The sequence below is a fragment of the Adiantum capillus-veneris genome, chromosome 11 (genome assembly GCF_014529385.1).
Source record: "Adiantum capillus-veneris isolate H3 chromosome 11, ASM1452938v2, whole genome shotgun sequence".
In the NCBI taxonomy this organism is placed as follows: Eukaryota; Viridiplantae; Streptophyta; class Polypodiopsida; order Polypodiales; family Pteridaceae; genus Adiantum; species Adiantum capillus-veneris.
Window position 1 is genome coordinate 148216118 of NC_140941.1, and position 14351 is coordinate 148230468.

General features: G+C 48.7%; 1 protein-coding gene across 9 annotated transcripts in view; it reads left to right on the top strand.

Moving 5' to 3' along the window:
• The window catches only part of LOC147448193 (endoribonuclease Dicer homolog 4-like), a 191411-nt gene that overhangs the window by 83722 nt on the left and 93338 nt on the right, over positions 1 to 14351 (top strand). For all 9 annotated transcript variants that reach the window (XM_086524071.1, XM_086524069.1, XM_086524064.1 and 6 more), the window contains one exon: positions 68 to 161. In XM_086524071.1, coding sequence (XP_086380197.1) covers positions 68 to 161 — 94 coding nt within the window. The remainder of the gene's footprint in view (positions 1 to 67; positions 162 to 14351) is intronic.

A 14351-nucleotide genomic window follows, 5' to 3' on the forward strand; every position in this document is an offset into this window, starting at 1 on the left:
TCAGTACTTCACTTTGATTCCCCAAGTCAGGTTTGTTTTTCAAAATGGTAATTTTCTCTCTTGACAGGTGGCTATGGGGATCAGCTGGGGGTTGATAGCATGAAGCCAGACCTTGTCTCAAACAAGGTTGCCTCCTTAATTGAAGTTCTTGTCAATTTCAGGTTGTCTTTAACTCTTTACTGGAAAATATAACCTTTACATCTGGTTGAGCACTGTTTAACAAACCAGTCAGATTTGGAGGTGGAAAAAAGAGAAAACTTATTGAAAGCCCTCCGTATATCTTTATCAATTTTGCACAATTGAGTAATTTGTCTTTAGATTTCCACCTTGTTAGCTCTTGAGATAAGGCAATTCAGTTTGTTGCTATTGATGTTGATTGCTTTATTTTGCATGCTCTTACTTTATCGTATCTATTACAGTGGTGGTGCAGGTTGAGAAGACGCACGCCTAGCATTGGTGGGTGCATAATCTGCGATATAGAAACAAGCCAACACTTGATATAGAAAAACAGAAAGAATTTTTTGTGAGAGTGACCTAGAGCTAGTCCACAATATATATATATATCTTTCGATTCCTCTTTTGTCTCTCTATCTGGCGTGCACACACATTGTGCCTCACTTTAAATTGAGCAAACTTCAAAATTTGGATGTAAACTCTAGTTCACAACATCTACTACTCTACAATCTCTCTCTCTCTCTCTCTCTCTCTCTCTCTCTCTCTCTCTCTCTCTCTTTTCTCTCTCTCTCTCTCTCTCTCTCTCTCAGATTTCTTCAGTTTGAGTACCATAGAGCCAGAGGGGACACCACCATCACAGAGCTCGGTTCCCACCCATACACACACCAACGGTACTCTCATTGACCGAGCTATAGAGTTGGGGAGATCGAGACGACCACAACTGAGGAGGGGAGCCATGCAGCACCGACGGAGATTGCGACAGAGGATCCATAGGATTCTAGCACGACACCCAGAGTGTCGATCAAGATAGGCCTCATGCTACTGCATATTATATCATGGTGACACTTATCCCCATTCTGTACCATTGTGGCATGATACCATAGGAGTCGGTAGCACTCCTAGATCAGTTCTTTGTTTGTAGTTTTCTTTGTTTGTACCCAGACTTGGTACTAGACTCATCATTGTAATCAGTTGGTCTCATAGGTCATTTTGGCCTTTTGTAGACGTTAATATATCATTTCATCATTTCATTTCTCTCTATCTCTCTCTCTCTCTCTCTCTCTCTCTCTCTCTCTCTCTCTCTAGATATTGTAGTGTTGGGTAAAGGGCCAATGTGACATGGTCGGTTGCCCATGCTAGCCTTACACTTACTGCATCTCACTACATAACATAGAGAATAAGGAGTAGCACATTATATTGTTGTAGAGCTCCTCCCAAAGCGCTCTCTCTCTCTCTCTCTCTCTCTCTCTCTCTCTCTCTCTCTCTCTCTCTGTGCACTGCGCGAGCTGCACTGCCTGTGCTGTCTCACCTGAGCCACCTGCGCGAGCTGCACTGCCTTCGTTGTCTCACCTAAGTCACCTGTGCGCGCTGCCTCACCTAAGCCCTGCTTGCGCGAGCTGCACTGCCACGCCGTCCCTGCTCACACCGCCCTGCTCGTGCCCCTGCTTGCGCGAGCTACACTGCCACGCCGTCCCTGCTCACACCGCCCTGCTCGTGCCTCTGCTCATGCTTCCCCTGTCCCATCGCAAGCAGTTCCGTGCGCCCCCCCGCCCCCCAAAACCCCCGCACCCGCAGGTGCAGGTTTTTCCGAAAGTTTCTACCCTTTTTTTCAGCCCTGCATAAAATTGAAAACAAAGAGTGCAAAATTACAAAATTCAGAATTTTACAGGGAATTCAAAAACTGTAGAATTCACAGAAATTGCAAAATTGGCAGGTGCAGAAAGCAAATGTATGCCATGTAGGCTTAAAGAACATGTATGCATAATGTGGTGCGTGTAGGTTGGTCTCTCCTCTCTCCTACTACAGTCGTAAATTTTCTCTCATTTTTTTGCGGCGACCAAATATGAGGAAACAGATTAACTCCTTAGAGGATGCAGTTCAAAAGTGCAAAGAAGAAATGACCGAAACCATCAACAAAATTAACCGCAACTTATAGGGTACAATAAAAATGCTCGACGACCGCGTGTTGGCCCAAGAAAGCAAGATAACTACACTAGGAGACCGTGTTACGGCCCAAGACGAATAGATTGGTCACTCAAGAGGGAGCTAGCTGAGGCACGATCATAAAACACACTTGAAGGAGATTGCAACCTTTAGTAATAGAAGAGCTCAACAAGATCAAAGAACAAGTGTGAGCCATCAAAGAGGGGGAAGACAACCTCTTGGGTGGACGTTATTACAAAGACTCAACAGAAGGCAGATGAGGCCGAAAAATGGACTGAGGTTGCCAAGAAAGGGAAAAGCAAGGAAACAACAACTTCCACACCCACCATAATTAATCTGACACTAGAAGAGGAGCAAAGAAGGCGTGTGCGCTCTCTACATGTGAGAATTTGCGGCCTTAAAGACAAAGATAATGTGGACGAAGATGTAAAAGAACTCATGGCTTTGATGGGGGTTCATGAGCCGATGCACTTAAGAGCTTGGAGAGTAGGCAACAAGAAAAATGGGAGCAAGGGGGGAACCTCGAAAGAAAGGACACTCATCCTTCGTTTTTCCTCCATGGAAGCGAAGGACTTTTTGAAGAAGAGACCAACTCTTAAGAAAATGGGCATCTTTCTCGGGGATGATCTTACCCTCTCACAGATCGCTCATATGCAGGAGGTAATGCCAGAGATAAGAGTGGCAAGGGAAAAAAATAAGATTGCTTTTTACCGAGACGGAAGAGTGGTGATTTTGGAGCCATGCTCCACATGACGGTTGGAGACCTATGGGACCACACTCAAAGTTGCTACCTGGAATTGTAATGGATCTATGCGTCTTGATGTGGGTGCCTTTGAGGAAAGTTTTAGTGGGAGAGACATCATCTTCTACTCTGAGACGCATCAGGCCCTTGGGCAGTCTATGCCTTACATTAATGGATACAGATGGGAGACCGCCTGCAGACAGGAGACACGATCAGAGCATAGAGGGCGGGGCTCAGGAGGAGTGGCAATCTTATTCAGGGAGGAGTTGCAGCCATTGATACATATAGCTCGTAGGGATGAGCAAACTAGGTACATTTGGGTAAGACTGAGAGCAGAGACAGACAGATATCTTTTTTTTTTTTTTTCGACACACCAGAGGGCCCACAGGGGGAGGTGTTTATCCTTTCCAAATATTAGCCATGTTACATGGTCGGGCAAGGGCCGCGTACCATCGGGCAAGAGCCACGCGTAGGCATCACCATGGCCACCTAATTGATGCACCACATGCTGGGAACGACGGAGAGAACTCGTAGCAACCAGCTAGGAACCTCCTCCTCGGGTGACCCACCCCAGGAGGAGGATGCACTGGAGTGTCCAAGGGCAAGAGCCCTAGCAACGTGAACACCAGGTGAGCACAAGGTGTCCCTCTAGAGTGTGACCCAACAGGGGATTTGAACCCACAACCCGTAGGTTGAGAGGCCAAAGCCTTACCGTTAGACCAACTCTTTGGGGACAGACAGATATCTTTACATTGCTATTTGCTACTTTCCCTCAAGTACGTTAGTGTATGCACAACCCAGAGGACAGTCCCCCTTTTCTATTTTGGATGATGACATATGGGAATTCTCTAGAGATGGTGACATCATCATTTTAGGGGACTTCAATGCTAGGACTGCCCATCATCAGACAGTTTTTTATGATACTTCAGAGGAGATGCTGAGAGAGCTGGATGTTGTAGAGACGGGCTTATCCAGACTATCACAGGATGGGGAACATACTGAGTATGGGCGACACTTGATAGATATGGGGACTGCACATGGATTGTTCATCTTGAATCGCCTACAAAGATTTCCCGATGCGGGGGGTTTTACATGCTTTCCACACAGACATGGAGCCAGCACAGTGGATTATGTCCTGGCACAGCCGAGTCTCATCTCTAGTATCCAGGATCTCACGGTTGGACCCAGACCTGTTGGGGTGGCAGTAGATCATGCTCTTGTCTCGTTGACCATCTCTTTCCAGTTTAGTGTAGCACACAGGCCACAGGCAGCAGCCCATACTCGCTACACCTTCATGCGGGAGACGGAATGTGTATACATAGATGGGATCTACAGCCGCCTGTGTACAGAAGAGCCAGGGCTACCTGTGGAGGAGCTTACTTCTATACTGACACAGACATTACATGATGCAGTAGTAGAGGCATACCCACACACCTAGCCTTAGTAGAGACGCCGTTCTGAGAGCATGCCCCAGAACAGTTGGTATGATGAGGAATGCCGGGAGACTAGAACTAGACTTCAGAGGGAGGTGCTTTTGGGGGACATCAATCACAGACAGTCACAGATTGACATCTGGCGCCTAGTGCGGGGGAAGAAGAGGGCTTTTTTGGCTCGCCTAGAGCAGGACCTATACCAACTATTCTTGAGTCAGGACTCACGTGAGGCATGGCGGCTCTTTCATGAGCACTCTCCCCCCCCTGCCATTACCTCTACAGAGGCCTGGGGCGAGTACGCGTCATCTCTGTACACAGTTCCTGGACAGCCGCCCCTTCCCGGACCCCCCCCTGATCCATGCCCCCACGCATGTGCTTTTTTCATCGCTGAGATGGTGAGGAAGGCCATCGACAGGATGAGGACTGTGAGAGCATATGATTATGATGGCTTAGTGGCTGAGCACTTCATGCATGCCAGAGGTCTACTAGCAGAGCTTCTAGCACTTATGTTTAACCGTGCCATGTGTGAGGGCTTGCGTGATACTTGGAGCCTATGTACCCTATGGAGCCTGGGAATTATCGCACTATCATGATCGGACACAAAGTGGCACGGTTGTACGCATCCATTTTTTAGCAGCAGCTGAGCAGATGGGCAGAGAGAGAGAGAGGATACGTGCAGCCGTGCAGGCAGGGTTCAGGAGAGGGTTTTCTACTCTTGACCATATCTTGACACTCAGAGGCATCATTGAGGAGGGCAGATCACATAGGAGACGGATCTATTGTAGCTTTGTGGACTTCTGCAAAGCATTTGACACAGTACCCAAAGGTAGATTGATGCGCAAATTACACGAGTTGGGAGTACCTACAGAGCTTATTTGGGGGGTCATGGCATTCTACAGGTCAGTAGTGGGGCATGTATGCACCTCAAAGGGCCTCTCTACAGCGGTTCACTCCACTATTGGAGTGAAGCAGGGTTGCCCGCTCTCTCCTACTCTATTTGGTATGTATGTAGATGAGGTTTCTGACTACATTGAGAGAGATGGTGATAGAGGTGCACAGCTGGCAGGGTCATGGATTCCACTATTGTTATATGCTGATGGTAATGTGTTGATTTCCGACTCTCCGGAGGGGATGCAACGTCACTTGGATGCTTTGCATAGGTTCGCCCATGAAAGTGGTTTGTGTGTCAACCTTGGTAAAATGAAGGTCATGGTATTTAATACCACCCCACAGTGGATCACGAGGTCAGCGCCCACATTCACATACGGCCAAGAGATGGTGGAGTATACAAATGCTTACACTTACCTTGGAGTGGTTTTTAGTGGACCAGCATTTTCATTGAGAGCAGCAGAGACTAGAGTGACGAGAGCCCACACAGCATTGGGTAGATTGAAGAGGATGTGTTCACATGTTCAGTTACAGGGGCCTCGGACGAAGCTCTGGCTCTTAGACACTTTGGTGGCTTCTGCATTGCTCTATGGAGCTGAGATTTGGGGACCTTCATTGGACCATCATGGGAGGACAGGTAGCACTGATGGATGGGGGGACATGGAGAAGCCACTAGTCTCTATGATCTCACGGCTCATTAGAGCCAAGGCTTCAATACCACGTGCCATTATCCTGGCAGAGCTAGCTGCCCCCCCACTAGTGGTGGAGGCGCTCACCAAATCTGTCTCCTTCATACACCGCATGTGGCAACTTCCCAGAGACAGATATGCCTGCCTTGCACTTGAGTCCTCTCGACAGTTAGCCATGCAGGGAGATACAACATGCTGGTATGGGGAGATGACATCATGGTTTCAGTACAATGTGCCATTATCCGGGCAGAGCTAGCTGCCCCGCCACTTGTGGTGGAGGCGCTCACCAGATCTCTCCTTCATATACCGCATGTGGGAACTTCCCAGAGACAGATATGCCTGCCTTGCACTTGAGTCCTCTCGACTGTTTGCAATGCAGGGAGATACAACATGCTGGTATGGGGAGATGACATCATGGTTTCAGGCGCATGGGTTCAGCATAGACAGATTGCCCCCTTTCCAATACTCACTAGATGCACTCTCTCTGACTCTTACATAGTCCGAGATCACCAAGCTCATGTGCCAAGACCTGACTCAGCTAGAGACCAGGAGGACATGGATACAATCAGCATAGGAGTGGGGCACGAAGATGAATTTCTACAGAGAGCATCTTCTCCAGCTTACGGAGGAAGGTTTTGTGACGAGGCCCAGATACATGGACACCCACTTGTCTCATGGGATACGATGTGCTATTGGCCAGATACGCACATCTTCACACCAACTGTGGAGACTGGGAGATACAGTGGAGTACCGGCAGAGGCCAGGACATGCCTCCTGTGTGACATAGAGCCTGAGACAGAGCTGCACTGCACTTGCCACTGCCTCGTCTACTACGAGATACGTGGCCGCTTCTATTGCTTGTTCAGAGAGGGCTTCGGACCACTCTCCAGAGTCATGCGATACGAGGATCAGAGATGCTTGGGTCTGTTTTTGCTCGAGGTGCGCAGACACAGAGAGAGCCTGATGAGGGGAGAGGCTAGTCAGTCTCAAAGATGGATCACAGACTTCTTTAGAGTAGACACTGGACAGCCGGAGGAGCTACTACCACAAGAGAGCTCGTCGCCTCACACCAGAGGCACACTGATCGACCGAGCGACAGAGCTAGGGAGATCCGGACGCCCACCACTGCGGAGGACTACACAACATCGATAGAGGGTGCATCAGAGGATTCAGATCACTTTGGCCCGACATGCACGATGCCCGGTCAGGCTATTGACCATGGAGGAGATTGATGAGATCCTCCGGCGACCGATGCTGGATCTTTTGTGATTTAGCTATCCCACCTAGCTGCTTAGCTCACACCTAGTAGTTTAGGATTCCGTAGTATTTTATTTTGTCACTTTTGTTACTCTGACCTTGTATCAGATCCACCACATTGTAATTTTTTGGTCTCATAGGTCACTTTGGCCTTTTGAAGACGTTATTATAACATTTCATTTCATCTCTCTCTCTCTCTCTCTCTCTCTCTCTCTCTCTCTCTCTCTACAGAAAGCAGAAGAGGTTGAGAAATGGATCGAGGTTTCCAAGAAGGGAAAAGGCAAGGAAACAACGCCCACACCCACCATTATTAACTTGACACTAGAAGAGGAGCAAAGGAGACGTGTGCGTGCCTTACATGTGAAAATTTGTGGCCTTAAAGACATAGATAATGTGAACAAAGAGGTAAAAGAACTCATGACTATGATGGGGGTTATTGAGCCGACGCATTCGAGAGCTTGGAGAGTGGGCAATAAGAAAAATGGAAACAATGGGGAAACCTCGAAGGAAAGGGCACTTATCCTTCGTTTCCCCTCCAGGAAGAAGAGACCAACTCAACTTTTAAGAAGACGGGCATCTTTCTCGGAGATGATACCCTCTCGCAGATTTCTCATATATAGGAGGTAATGCCGGATATTAGAGCGGCAAGGGAAAAAGGTAAGATTGCGTGTTATTGAGATGGAAGAGTGGTGATATTGGAGTGATGTTCCGCATGACGGTGCGAGACCTATGGGACCACATTCAAAGTTGCTACTTGGAATTGTAATGGATCTCTACCCCTTGATGTGGGTGCTTTTGAGGATATTTTCACTGGGAGGGACATTATCTTCTACTCTGAGACACATCAGGCCCCTGGGTAGTCTATGCCACATGTTAGTGGATACATATGGAAGACAGCTTGCAGACAGGAGACTGGATCAGAGCACAGAGGACGAGGCTCAGGGGGATGAGAGTTTTATTCAGGGAGGAGTTGCAACCATTGATACATATAGTCCGCAGGGATGAGAAGGCTAGGTACATGTGATTTGAGGGTAGAGACAGACAAATATCTCTGCATTGCTACTTTCTACTTTCCTCCCAAGTACGTCAATATATGCACCACGTAGAGGACAATCCCCCTTTTCTATTTTAGATGATGACATATGGGAGTTCTCTAGGGATGGTGACATTATCATCCTGGGGACTTCAATGCTATGACTGCCTATCACCAAACAATCTTTTATGATACTTCAGAGGAGATGCTAAGGGAGCTGGATGTTGCAAAGATGGGCCTATCTAGATTGTCGCAGGACGTGGAGCATACTCAGTATGAACGGCACTTGATAGACATGGGGATTGCACATGGACTGGCCATTTTGAATTGCCTACAAAGATTTCCCACTGCGGGAGGTTTTACATGCTTTCCACACAGACATGGAGCCAGCATAGTGTATTGTGTAATGGCATAGCCGAGCTTTATCTCTAGTATCTAGGTTCTCATAGCTGGATCCAAGCTTGTTGGTGTGGCAATAGATCATGCCCTTGTGTCGATGACCATTTCTTTCCAGTTTAGTGTAGCACAAATTCCACGGGTAGCAACCCCTACTCGCTACACCTTTACACGGGAGACGAACTCTTGTAGTAAGGCTACAATGTCACTGGCACATGACAGGCAGTTAGTTGCAGTTGGGCTTGAGTTCTAGGCAGTGACACATGGCAAGTGATACGGATGGTGGTCTTAGTGGGCAATGTGGTTAGATCACTACCATCGAAGTTTGGAGATAGGCTTAGCTGGATTGGGATATTTTCTAGCCATTGGTGACTCTTTAGGAGATACACATGTGTGGTTGGTTCCAGTCGTCGGACACTCTATCACCATCTACTTCTACTTTGTATGGTCGAGGTCTTGTGTCTCTAGTCTTGAGTCCATGCATTGCACGTCTCCACCATCCCTGCACACGCGACACCCCCATTGTACCCGTGAGTTTTGGACGTGGAGCTGTGTGTGCTGCCATGCCAGAGTCTGTACTGATTTATTTAAGTTAGTCGAGTTCCATGTTGTTCATGAGTTTGCCCTGTTTTTTTTTCCGAGAAAACGATCCATCCATTAGTTAATAAAACTGCCTATGGGGCTACAACCACGTCTACGAGAGAGGGCTACATCAACCATAGGGGGAGACAACATATGTACAATGAGGGCTAAATCAAGAAATGGAAGGAGGGAAAAGCCACACAGGTGGGCGGTAGTGCCATTTGGGCTCACCCTGGACCATGGCCCAGGACGCCAAAGTCACAAGAACGCCTCTCTGCGCTCCCTCATGCGGTCGGAGCTGCCCTGCAGTCTCTTGAGCTGACCCCTGAGAGTATGGATCAACTCCAGCCAAAAGTCACGAATAGTCTCCGCTGGTGGAACAGGGCAATCCTCGAAGATGCGGAAGCAACGGGCCCGCCAAATGAACGAGAGTGTCAGGCCATAGACGAGCTCCCAACACACCTCTCTCTCACTGCACCACTCATGGGGGGTAAGCTCTGTAGAGCAGGCTGGAGTGTAGGGTGACCCCCTGGATCACTATCATCCTGCTGGTGGAAGATAGCTCAAATTGAAGCGCAGGTCCCGTGAGGGTGGACCAAGTAGCAACACCCCAAGTATATTGTGGCACTGTGGAAAGAGCTGGCATCAGCCGAAAAACCCGAGGCCAAACGTGCTTTGCCATGTGGCAGTCCAACAGACAGTGACACTGACTCTCCAAAGGATGGCCACAAGTTGCACAGGCTACCAAAAAGCCACTGTGCACTAACCAGCTCCCAACTGCTGTAGCTCTGTGTGCAGCAAGTCACTGGAACAAAGTGGCTCTCCTCGGCTGTCTGGAGTCCCATAGTTGCTCCCAAAAGCCTGACAAGAACTCAGCTGTGAAACCCTCCTCCTGCCAATGAAGTGCTGCAGCAGCAGCATGACGAGCCTCCCTTCATGCTGCCACTATGTGGCACCCCAGTCGAACTGTGTACTGAAAGAATGAGGTCCCTGAGCGCTCAACTGAAGAGAAAGGGTCTCTTCAAAACCACTCTCCAGGGTCCCACTGCACTCGTGCGAGAGAACGACTCTGCCAAGCCCAAATCCGCCAGTGGCATGTCTCAAGATCTGTAGGGTCAGGATCTAAGACACATGTCCTCCCCTTGATGTCCAAAAATCGTATCCTCTGAAAGCAGCACTCTCCAACCTGTGGAGCCTCTGAAAGGACTCTGTGAAGGCATCCTTGTCCCTGAACCTCAAAGAACAAGTGTGGTACGGACTCCGAGCAGGTCCAAACTGCGATGAGGACCTCCAGTCGCGGGAAGGCCACCATCCATTCGAAGCTGCTGACTCTAGAGAGGTGAGCCACTCTGCTGGTATAGCCTCTGTAATGTCCTGGCACATCCTCTGCACCCCTAGCATACCTCGTAGTTGGACGCTCTGAGTCTCCTTGGGTAGAACTGTAGCCAGTCACCAAGAGTGAGGGTAGGACCCTCTGCCATGGCACCCCAAGAAACATGAGGCCTATAGCCAACCAGGTGGCCTCTCTGCGTGCTGACCATGGGGTTCCAAACAAGGGGCTGTCTCAAGCGCTCCTTTGTGCAAGTGGGCTGATGTTGCTCTAGGCCACTTCTCAATTGCTTCTAGGATCTAAGCAGGCTCGAAGAAAATGGTCCTCTAACCTCCTGCTCTACTGTGCTAGGTCAATGATCCCCAGACCTCCCTGAGAACATGGCAAGGTGATGACATTTCAGGTTACCTTGGCCCGGGCAAACTAAGTGTCGCGCCCTGACCAAAGAATGTTCCTGATCAACCTCTCAAGCTGGCTGATGCAGGAGCTCGAGAAGATCCAACAAGACGTGATGTACCACATAGTGGCCAACAACACCTGGCTGGCCACTATAACTCTGCCTGCTAAAGAGGGCCGTGCCGAGCTCCAAGGCAGCAACTTCCTCCTAATGGACAGGATGAGGGGAGCAGTGTGCTGCTCAGGAGACAAGTCCCGACCAACCTGACAACCCAAGTACCAAACTGCAGTCCCTGGGGGAATCCATCTAAAGCCCTCACTTGGCGACCAATCAGGCGTAGGAGCATTGCCAACCCAGAAAGCCACTGTCTTCCTCCAGTCGATCAGTGCGCCTGATGCATAGCAAAACATCTCTAGAGCCTGCTCACACCTGTGCAGGTTGGCCTCCTGGCCCTCCAAGTACACAACTGAGTCGTCGGCAAACTCAGCATCCAGAAGCTCATCGCCCCAAATTGGGAGCGCTAAGCCACGTAGACCAACCTGCTGTGAAACCAAGAATTTGCTCCAGCATAGAACAGAAAGAGGAAGCGGGCTAGAGGGCAACCCTATCTGACCGAGCGTGTGAGCATGAACCGGTCCCCTCTACCTCCTGCCAAAAGCACCTGACTGTGTGCACGCTTGTAGAGAGCTGACACACCTCTGATCCAAGCGTCTGAGAAACTCAACTTGCGTAGAGTGCCCTCCAAGAAGTCCCAGTCAACTTTGTCGTAAGCCAGATCCTCACCTCAGGGGCGCGCGAGGGCAGACGCCTCCCAAAAAGTGAAGATGTTGTTAAGGATACTGCGCTCCGTGACAACACCTGTCTGGGTCCCATGTATAATACTCTCGAGAAGTGGCTGAATCCTCAAGCTCGGAGGCTTGGTTAGAATTGTGTAGGCTGAGTTGAGGATGGTGATGGGTCGCCATTGTCGAATCTCGTCCAAGGAGCCTAGATCAAGCCCTGCTCATGCTGTCAGGCATCTCTCCTGTGTGCAAGGTGTCCTGAAATGCGCTGCAAAGATATGAGCCAAGCAAGTCCCAGTACTCCTAGAAAAAACTGGGAGTCAAACCATCCTCACCTGGAAAACTACCTCGGGAAAGTGCTTTGAGGGTCTCATGGAGCTGTAGAGGCAGCTCAAGTCTCTGGTGCATCTCCTGAGTCACAAGACAAGGCATCTGTGCGCAAACTTGCTCTCTGCATGCATCGTGACGCTCTAACTGAGGCTCTACTGACAGCAGGTCATGATAAAAGTCGGTAGCAATTGACCGCATATCCTCTAGCTCTGAAGCATCCGACCTATCAAGTCTCCTCAAATGGCTGACACTGGTCTGTGCATGGCGGGGGGGACATTGCATGATGCAGCAGCAGAGGCATACCCACACACCCAGCCTGAGCAGAGACGACGTTCTGGGAGCATACCAAAACAGCTGGTATGATGAGTAGTGTCGCAAGATGAGAGACAAACTTCATTGGGAGGTGCTTTTGGGGGACATCACTTCCTCCGGCACGGATTGCCTTCCGACTCCTAGTGCGGCGGAAGAAGAGGGCTTTTTTGGCTCAACTAGAGCAGGATCTATATCAGCTATTCTTGAGTGAGGACTCGGGTGAGGCATGGCGACTTTTCATGAGCACTCCCCCCATCCTGCCATTACCTTTATAGAGGCCTGGGGCCAGTATGCATCATCTTTGTACAGTGTTCCTGGATTGCCGCCTCTTATCGAGCTCCCCGAGCCATGCCCACACACGTGCTCACACCACCAATGAAATGAATAGTGTATCCATGGAAGACTAAGGATTTGTGGAGATTGAGAATTCATAAGGGCAAATGAATTGAAAGTTAGCGCAAAGTTGTGAATGTTGCTCAACTTGCAGTGCTCTTGATGTGCTTGTTGGTGCTCACTCAAGCCTACATAGTAATTCAGAAAAATATTTCTTGTTTAGAGTGATCATTTTAATTTCGATGTATATAATGAAACTTCTAAGATAGAACAAAAGATGAAGCTTATTGTTTTCATCACGTACTTTTCTACTTTTAAATGGTCACTGAGATGGTGAAGAAGGCCATTGATAGGATGAGGACTTGGAGAGCATATGATCATGATGGCTTAGTGGCTGAGCATTTTATACATGTGGGGATCTAGCAGTGATGTTCAATTGTGCCATGTTGGAGGGCCTGCCTGATACTTGGAGTTTATCTATTATTGTACCTATCTTGAAGTCAGGGGACCCTATGGAGCTTGGGAATTATCGCACTATGGTAGTTGTACGCATCCATTCTTGAGTAGTAGCTGAGTAGATGGGCAGAGAGGGAGGGTATACGTGCAGCCCGACATGTAGGGTTCAGGAGAGATTTTTCTACTCTTGTTGACCACATTTTGACTTTCAGAGCCATTATTGAGGAGGGTAGATCACATGGGAGACAGATCTATTGTAGCTTTGAGATTGATGCGCAGACTACAAGAGATGGAAGTACCCACAAAGCTAATTTGGGAGATCATGGCAGTCAGTAGTGGGGCATGTACGCGCTCCAGAGGGGCGAACACAGTTTTCTTTCAGTCACAGACAGAGGAGTTCAAGCAGTCTCCACAGCATAACAACACCAGAGGTATATTGCTTGATTGGGTGATAGAATTGGGGTGGTCTCGTCGCCCACGGATGAGAGGGTCCTCTCGATATCAACGCAGACTGCGACAGAGGATCCATACCATACTGGCACAACATAGGAGCCGTCCCGGATACTAATGTATATGTATATGATGCCTCGATTGTCAGAGAGCTCCATTGTATCAGCTCACCCTTTGTCTTCCCTTTGTATCAGCTTTCACCCCACCCCTACCCACTATTTTCTTTTTAGTTCTTTGTACTTTTTGTACCCAGACCTGGTATTAGATTCACCACATGTAACCTTGTAACCTTTTGGTCTCATGTGTCATTTTGGCCTTTTTGAATACGTTAATATTACATTTCATTTCATTTCATCTCTCTCTCTCTCTCTCTCTCTCTCTCTCTCTCTCTCTCTCTCTCTCACCTCCTAGGTACTATAAAGGCACTCGGCGAGCGCGTGTCCGCACAGAAAAGCACGATACATATACTTGAGGATCATGTGAAGGCCCAAAATGAAGAAATCGCACTACTCAAGAAAGAGCTTGCAGAGGTGCGATCGCAAAGTGTTCTCAAAGAGGGAGAGCTTCAACCCTTAGTAGTTGAAGAGCTTAACATGATTAAAGAACAAGTGCGGGCCATCAAAGCAGGTGAGGAGCAACAAAAAGGAATGACGACCTCGTGGGTAGATGTCATCACAAAGACCCAACAAAAAGCAGAAGACATCGATAAATGGATCGAGATTGTCCAGAAAGGAAAGGGCAAGGAAATAACCCCCACACCAACCATCATTAACCTGACACTAGAAGAGGAGCAAAGGAGACGTGTGTGTGCCTTACACATAAG